At 38.4% G+C, this 9,008-nt stretch overlaps 1 protein-coding gene across 1 annotated transcript; it reads left to right on the top strand.

Annotated features, from left to right (window-relative positions):
• Positions 1-823: 823 nt before the first annotated feature.
• On the top strand, positions 824-8,687 carry LOC127414093 (transmembrane protein 150A-like). The gene is made up of 7 exons (XM_051651833.1): positions 824-1,135; positions 1,975-2,022; positions 2,124-2,195; positions 2,291-2,358; positions 2,617-2,747; positions 3,292-3,469; positions 6,626-8,687. The coding sequence occupies exons 1-7, from the start codon at positions 1,071-1,073 to the stop codon at positions 6,808-6,810; spliced, it is 747 nt and encodes a 248-aa protein (XP_051507793.1). The 5' UTR covers positions 824-1,070; the 3' UTR covers positions 6,811-8,687.
• Positions 8,688-9,008: the final 321 nt, after the last annotated feature.

Genomic DNA, 9,008 nt, shown 5'->3' with positions numbered 1-9,008 from the left:
ACAGCCCGCCTGGAGTTTGCCAAAAGGCACCTGAAGGACTCTCAGACCATGAGAAACAAAGATTGAACTCTTTGGCCTGAAAGGCAAGCGTCATGTCTGGAGGAAACCAGGCACCGCTCATCACCTGGCCAATACCATCCCTACAGTGAAGCATGGTGGTGGCAGCATCATGCTGTGGGGATGTTTTTCAGTGGCAGGAACTGGGAGACTAGTCAGGATCGAGGGAAAGATGAATGCAGCAATGTACAGAGACATCCTTGATGAAAACCTGCTCCAGAGCGCTCTGGACCTCAGACTGGGGCAACGGTTCATCTTCCAACAGGACAACGACCCTAAGCACACAGCCAAGATAACAAAGGAGTGGCTCCAGGACAACTCTGTGAATGTCCTTGAGTGGCCCAGCCAGAGCCCAGAAGACTTGAGGCTGTAATTGGTGCCAAAGGTGCTTCAACAAAGTATTGAGCAAAGGCTGTGAATACTTATGTACATGTGTGTGTGTGTGTGTTTTTTTTTTTTTGTTTTTTTTTCATAAATAATGAATTTAATCCATTTTGGAATAAGGCTGTAACATAACAAAATGTGGAAAAAGTGAAGCGCTGTGAATACTTTCCGGATACACTGTAAGTCAACATACTGAATTATTCTGTAATTTTACATTCTTAAAGGGAAGGCCTTCTGCTAACATCACTCTAAACAAACATGCTCTCAGAAACTAAGACTAAGTCAGTCAGAAAGTAAACACTGGGACAAGTTGACCCAACCCAAGTTGCCTTGTGGCTGTAATATTTTCTACTCCTAAAGAGAAGATGATTACCATTAAGGTGTGGTTGGATGGGCCAGCATGTCTCAAAGCCACCTTTGCGTTTTAAAGTAAGAATGTAGCTCATCTGTTAGAGGAGTAAACCAGTAAGGTCAAATTGTCCAGGAGAGAGACTGTTCTGGAGTTCAGAAAAAACATACTAAGAAGAACATGTTTTTGTGGGGCTGACATATCAAGACCTCAGTGGATGGATCACTTCTGAGCTTGTTACCATAAAGTTTTAATCTTGAAGCAGTACTCTTCAACAAACATGGGGTTTTGGGTTATTTTACCCATTGTTCTGTCTGCTGTCTCATTCGTCGGGTGCTGGACAGTGTAAGTTCATAAGCTTCTTTTCCATTCCTCTGATTTTACTTGCATATTACACATTTTATGCTGCTCAAGGTAAACTATAATGCTGAATAGAATTTATTCAGGTGTATATGAAATTTCTATATGTATTGATACATTTTAGAGATTGCTGTCCGCACACTGAAAAATTATCCAGACTAGTCAAGTCTACCAAAAATTAGTCATCTTTATTATTTACAAAATTACATTGTGAAAAAAGTGTATATGCATTGATAAAAATGAAGTTTTAAAAAAAAGTTTTAAAAATAACAGTAAAAAGATTTGCACTGACCAAGAGTTTAGAAACCAATTCTGACAGCATTAGGCTAATGCACATGTATAAACTCTGAGTCTACATAAAGGCTATAACATTTTTATCATTTCACGTGTTATTATTCAGAAAAACAATTGGTGATCATTTAAGTCACACATTTCTGATTCACCCTCATATTATTTCCAGTGATTTAGTCAAACTGGCCATTGTTTTTCCAGTTGACTAACTATTTTAATAGACATGCATGGACATTCAGCACTTTCTGTGACTCGTGCACTATAAACCGATTCCAGGTTACTTATTCAACTATCCACCTTTATGCATCTCTACTAGAGCAAGTTGACTGAAAAGAATGAATACAGAAACCCCCAAAAAACACTGTTATGCTACTCACTCATTATTTTCACTGTTTTGGTCCTGATTTTGGTATTTGCAGAACATTATTAGAATACAGACATGACTTAAGCCTTAAATGGCAGGCAATGCCTCTGAAATAATTAAAAATGACTTTTGTTCATTTTGTGAATGGTTCTCATGTCTTTCTTTACAGATATGGGCTTGCATTAAGTTTCAACCATGTCTGCTCACTTAGTAACTGGTAAAGTGATCCAACCAGCATTTTTTAATGTTACTGATTAATTGTTTCTATTATTCATGTTTCATTAAAACACTGTGGGATTTTATTGCATCTGTTAAAAGGGAATACAGAAATTCTTGTCACACAAATGAAACAGGGATGTGCTGCACCCTGGATAATGTGCCCACCATAAGGTTTGTTTAACACATTAACCTCTAAAGCACCTGTTTCACTCACTTTATAATCCAAAGGAAATGTTGGGCTTTAAGATTTTCATTTTATTTTGCAGCATGAGTGGAGCAAACTTTCCAGAAAACTCCCTTTTCACAGCAACAATCAATGCAGGTTCATTTTTATGTGCGTAAATTTACCATTTTTTTAAGATTCAGTTTCACATACGTGTACTGACAAACACTTGCATAGAACGTACACTATCAGTCAAACGTTTCAAAGTTATGTTTCTCATGATTTCCAAAACCTTTTCTCATCTAAAGGCTTATGCTTAAATTATTTTCGTTTATTTTGCAGACAATTATAAATTCTGCCTATGTATTAATTTTCATTGTAATATCATTATGAAAATCTGTGTAATCTATCCTCTATTTGTCCCTGCAGTTCTGATTTTCTGCATTTTCCATCATGCACACATTCTGGACAGGAGCAGTATACATTCTCTTCTCAGTAAGATTGCACTGGTTTTAGGCTGTGTGGCGTCCACAGGTGCTTTCATGGCTGGAAACTGCAATGTAAGAACACATGGACATCCTTCACTACTTTCACTTCATATCTAACAAATGTTTCAAGTGCTAAAGAATAACCACAAATATGCTTAACAGTGTTCCCAGCTGACAGGAATATTGACAAGACAATCTAACCCATTTCCTTCTTCACAATGATCAAATAGAAAGTAAAATCAAGCTACTTAACACTGTGTTTTGCAAGACAAGTATGGCAAAATAATGTTTCATGTGAAGTTGATAGGTGTGGTCACACACACACACACAAAACAGGCTTGGTATGTTTTCTGAAAGCATACTGTATGTGTAAATATAAAGAATGTACATGATATTAGGCAATTTACAAACTTCAAATAGAAATGTGAGCTTTTAAATACATTTCAATTAATTTAACTTTTTATTATACCACCATATCACAAACTTATAATTGTACAGTATGTACTTTTACGTAGTACATACTTGTCAGAAACATAATTAACTGACACATATTGTTTCTACAATGAAATGACTAAATAGATTTGAAAAGATTTGGGATCATGTGTTTTTCTCACAGCCAGCTAAACTGGTGTTGCTCCATTACCTGGGTGCTGCACTAAGCTTTGTATGTGTGTGTGTCTACATCACCATCCTGACTTCGCTCACTAGCAAATGTATGCTGACTGGGTGTGAATGGTTACTTTACCCCCTACGCATCTTCTCCACAACAATCCAGATTTGTGCCACCATCCTTTGTATCCTTATATGCTCAAAATGTTTTGAATTATTATGCACAATAACGGTTATTTGCTAGTGGATGAATTACTATTTAGTATGTTACTATATGCACAAGAAACCCTGAAGACAGCTAGAATTAAGTACAGGTAAAAAGGAAGTTCAGTTAAGTCCTTTCATTATTTAAAGCTAATTTGTGTAACATGTCATTTTAAAATGCTTTCTCTTATCCCAGCTTAATATGCAGAGACAACTAAAAAAGGTTGATTCCCCGAAAAATGTGAACACTGGTGCTTTCAAAACATTTCATCCCGACCATATATATACAGTGGGTATATACAATATATATATATATATATACTGTGTGTATATATATATATATATATATCAGTATAGAGTGGGTATACACATTATATGTATATATAAAACGTTTAAAAGTGGAATTTCTAGTAAATAACAAGATTACTCATGAAAAGATCTACCAATCAGAGAATCGTGAACAATCTGAAAAAAGCATGCTAAAACAGCTCAGTTAGCAGTGACCGCTCACTACTCCCTCAACTACTTATAAACTCAGCAAAAAAAAAAGAAAAAAAAGAAATGTCCTCTCACTTTCAACTGCTTTTATTTTCAGCAAACTTAACATGTGTAAATATTTGTATGAACATAAAAAGATTCAACAACTAAGACATAAACTGAACAAGTTTCACAAACATGTGACTAACAGAAATGGAATAATGTATCCCAGTTAGAATCTGGTGTGGCTTCCAGCTGCATTAAGTACTGCAGTGCATCACCTCCTCACGGACTGCACCAGATTTGCCAATTCTTGCTGTGAGAAGTTACCCCACTCTTCCACCAAGGCACTTGCAAGATCCACGACATTTCTGAGGGGAATGGCCCTAGCCCTCACCCTCTGATCCAACAGGTCCCAGATGTGCTCTTCACTGGCCATGGCAGAACACTAACATTCCTGTCTTGCAGGAAATCACGCTGGAGGGTCATGTAAGGATGAGCCAGCAGGAAAGGTACCACATGAGGGAGGATGATGTCTTCCCTGTAATGCACAGTGTTGAGATTGCCTGCAATGACAACAAGCTCAGTCCGATGATGCTGTGACACACCGCCCCAGACTGTGACGGACCCTCCACCTCAAAATTGATCCCGCTCCAGAGTACAGGCCTCGGTGTATCGCTCATTCCTTTAACGATAAACGTGAGTCCGACCATCACCCCTGGTGAGACAAAACTGCGACTCGTCAGTGAAGAGCACTTTTTGCCAGTCCTGTCTGGTCCAGTGAAGGTGGGTTTGTGCCCATAGGCAACGTTGTTGCCGGTGATGTCTGGTAAGGACCTGCCTTATAACAGGCCTACAAGCCCTCAGTCCAGCCTTTCTCAGCCTATTGCAGACAGTCTGAGCACTGATGGAGCGATTGTGCGTTCCTGGTGTAACTCGGGCAGTTATTGTTGCCATCCTGTATCTGTCCTGCAGGTGTGATATTCGGATGTACCGATCCTGTGCAGGTGTTGTTACACGTGGTCTGCCACTGCGAGGACGATCAGCTGTCCTTCCTGTCTCCCTTTAGCGCTGTCTTAGGTGTCTCACAGTACGGACATTGTAATTTATTGCCCTGGCCACATCTGCAGTCCTCATGCCTCCATGCAGCATGCCTAAGGCACGTTCATGCAGATGAGCAGGGACCCTGGGCATCTTTCTTTTGGTGTTTTTCAGAGTCAGTAGAAAGGTCTCTTTAGTGTCCTAAGTTTTTATAACTGTGACCTTAATTGCCTGTTAGTGTCTTAACGACCGTTCCACAGGTGTATGTTCATTAATTGTTTATGGTTCATTGAATAAGCATGGAAAACATTGTTTAAACCTTTTACAATAAAGATTTATCAACTTATTTGAATTTTTACAAAATTATGTTTAAATTACAGTGTCCTGAAAAAAGGACATTTCTTTTTTGCTGAGTTTATATTAGTATTAATATATTAAAATGTATTGTTTCTATACTTACAATCAAACAGTGGCGTAACTATAGGGAGGACAGGGTGGGCAGCCACCCTAGGGCCTGGGGTGAGAGGGGGCCAGCGACGGCCGACCAAAGGGGAACCATAAAAACGACCACAGGTCCAACAGGTGATGAAAAACAAAGGCGAAAACGACAGAGGGGGACCCCCCAAAAAAGAAAAGGGGCCCTACAGGTTCTTTGCACTGGGGCCAGTGCAATTGACAACTTTGAAATCAACAGCCTTATATTAAGTCATTTGCAATGCTTCATGGGAATGTAGTTCTTTTCCTCACAAAAGACGTTAAGCACACCGTCTTTTCCTTTGCCTTTTTGTCTGATTTTCAAATACTTTCTTGCTTCAAATCAAAATTTGTAATGTTGTAATTCACTTAGAAGCTGGTTGGTTTGGTTCATGGCTTAGAACTTTTTTGTGAATGATTTTATGAAATCACTATGGAAAAAATTAATGGGAAAAATACTGCCAGAACCAAGACATCTGAAAAACAGGGCAGACAATGTTGCGATGTATTGCACGAGTGTGGGGCGGGACTATCTGTTTGAAGCCAGAATGAAATACAATAGTGAAAAGTAAAGACTGTTGTAGTCATAGATGCCATTTAATTATACAGATGTAATTGTTTAAAGTCTTACCAAATAGGGGCCTGGGTAGCTCAGTGAGTATTGATGCTGAATACCACCCCTGGAGTCACGAGTTCAAATCCAAGGTGTGCTGAGTGACTCCAGCCAGGTCTCCTAAGCAACCAAATTGGCCCAGTTGCTAGGTAGGGTAGAGTCACATGGGGTAACCTCCTCATGATCACGATTAGTGGTTCTCGCTCTCAATGGGGTGCGTGGTAAGTTGTGCGTGGATCGCAGAGAGGAGCATGAGCCTCCACATGCTGTGAGTCTCCGCGGTGTCATGCACAGCGAGCCACGTGATAAGATGAGTGGATTGACGGTCTCAGAAGCGGAGGCAACTGAGTCTTGTCCTCCACCACCCAGATTGAGGTGAGTAACCGCACCACCACAAGGACCTACTAAGTAGTGGGAATTGGGAATTCCATTGGGAGAAAAGGTCTTACCAAATAGAACATTATTAAATATTGATTTTAAAATTGTTTAAATTCACAAAAAACTTTTTTTCCATGACTGCTTCTTTTATCAGACTGCATCTTCTTTATTCAAAAGGATTCTTACTACAGACACATCTCTGCTGTGTTTGAATGGATTCTCAGTATGAATCTGGAGCTCTATGAACTCAGCTTTGCCCTGGAGTTCTACTTCTTCTCATCCTCAATGCTGTCATTGCTTTTAGCAAAGAAAGAAGAGAAACTTCCGATTCTGTCATGATTTACAGCCACAGCTGGACTATTTTGTACCGTTATGGATTCATAAACAGAATTTCATTAAAATAAGTTATAAACACAAATAGGCCTAATCAAGAGACTTAAAGAACAGAAAAACTTTCCCCTAGAAAGGGGTTGCACATTTTATTTTTTTTAAAGTTGCAATAGAAAGCACCCAACTCCATATGCTATTGCAAACACCAGATTTACTTTGGAGCAGTTTACTCTCATTTTTTGGGAAGGGGGCAACGGAGACTTTGCTGACGTGCACTTTAAAGATCTTTCCTCATTTCTTCATAACCTTTTTACATGGCAAGATATATTTATGGAATTTTATAGATCTTACCAATGCAATCTATGACCATAGTTCAAGGCTCATATCTAGACTGCATGTGTTAACGGATATTTGGTCAGCACATGCTGCTTAAAGAATCATACAGTGTTTGCCTCACACTTTTAATCTAATCACAAAATCCTTAGTAATGTTGAATCAGTGGCTGGCAGGAAATGTGTATTTGTCAGTGATGAGGGTTTCATAAAGTCCTTATCGAAACAGATAACTACCTTATTCATAGTTATAGATTTATCTTCAGTTATTTCTCAACATCACTTTTTGTGTCAGAATTTAAATTTATTTGTATCTAGACTCTCAATTTAGGGTGAATTCAGGTACATGGGCCACTGTTATGACATTGAAATCATGGTCAAAATGTGGCCCAATTTACCTTAAGTTTCTGGATAAGATTTGTCAAGCTTAATGTTTGATATAGTTAAATATTTAAGGAGTTGCCAATTAATAATGACATTTTCCTGATCTATTGTTTTGACAGAGAAGAAAAAAAAAACAAAACAAAAAAAAAAACTTTGGACCGAGACTTCTATGAGAATAAATGCAAAACAGTATCACTTTAAAATATTGACTTGAACAAAGCTCTGAAAAAGTATTTCATTATTTCTTCTATTTTTGTGTATTTTTCATACTAAATTGTTTTATATCTTCAAATGAGATAACATAAAACAAAGGCAACCCAAGTAAACACAAAATACATTTTAAGAAAAAAATGTGTTATCCAACACCTATATCAACCATGTGATTACCATGTAAACTGAATAGCTGGTTGTGCCAACTTTAGCAGCAACAACTGCAACCAAACGCTTCCGATAACTCAAACCAGCCCATCTGGCACCAACAATCATGCCACGGTCTAAATCAATGAGATTACATTTTTTTCCCCATTCTGATGGTTGATGTGAACATTAATTGAAGCTCCTGACCTGCATCTGCATGGTTTTATGCACTGCTGCCACACGATTGGCTGATTAGATAATCGCATGGATGATTGTTGGTGCCAGATGGGCTGGTTTGAGTATTTCTGTAACTGCTGATCTCCTGGGATTTTCATGCACAACAGTCTCTAGAATTTACTCCGAATGGTGCCAAAAACAAAAAATATCCAGTGAGGGGCAGTTCTGTGGACGGAAATGCCTTGTTGATGAGAGAGGTCAACAGAGAATGGCCAGACTGGTTTAAACTGACAAAGTCTACGGTAACTCAGATAACCGCTCTGTACAATTGTGGTGAGAAGAATATCATCTCAGAATGTTATTCTGAGATGCGGGTTAGCGCTGTTTTGGCGGCACGAGGGGGACCTACACAATATTAGGCAGGTGGTTTTAATGTTGTGGCTGATCGATGTATACACAAAAACAGAAGAAATGCAAATACTTTTTCACATCACTATACTTTGCTTCTGTATGACCATTTAATATCAATAGTATGTATAGGTACTATTCATTTGTATAATTGTTGGTATGACTGAGAGTGTACATTGAGATGCACTTACAGAAACGATTGCAGTCTACAAGCAGACTTTGGTTGGAGTTATATCTACTTGGTTAAAAATAAATTAAGAAAAAAAAAAATCAGTTCTTTAAAATCATCTATAACTTTCAGGTTAATGCATCAACAGAACATGAATCAATTCGACCATACTGAAATCCAGTCCTGTTTTAGTAAATCCAGTGTGGCTTTATGTTGTAACATCTGAAGAGAATGTACATTCTGCCTTCAAATGCCTAATAGAATGACTTATTGGTATGTTAGTGGTTTCACAACATAGTATGGGTACAAAAGGGTCAAGTGTGGTGGACTTAAGAGACACAAGATGCAATGAAAGTACTGGCACTCTTGAAACACCTATT

This window comes from Myxocyprinus asiaticus, chromosome 23 (genome assembly GCF_019703515.2).
Source record: "Myxocyprinus asiaticus isolate MX2 ecotype Aquarium Trade chromosome 23, UBuf_Myxa_2, whole genome shotgun sequence".
Classification (NCBI taxonomy): domain Eukaryota; kingdom Metazoa; phylum Chordata; class Actinopteri; order Cypriniformes; family Catostomidae; genus Myxocyprinus; species Myxocyprinus asiaticus.
The sequence above is the reverse complement of the archived record's forward strand: the minus strand, read 5'-3'. Positions and strand labels throughout refer to the sequence as shown.

Excerpts from the sequence above, each read along its gene's own strand:
- LOC127414093 (XM_051651833.1), top strand. The coding sequence starts at position 1,071 with ATGGGGTTTTGGGTTATTTTACCCATTGTTCTGTCTGCTGTCTCATTC. Across the intron at positions 2,359-2,616 it reads CAATGCAGGTTCATTTTTAT|TTCTGATTTTCTGCATTTTC; the intron begins GTGCGTAAATTT and ends TTGTCCCTGCAG. Across the intron at positions 3,470-6,625 it reads GATTTGTGCCACCATCCTTT|ACTGCATCTTCTTTATTCAA; the intron begins GTATCCTTATAT and ends TTCTTTTATCAG.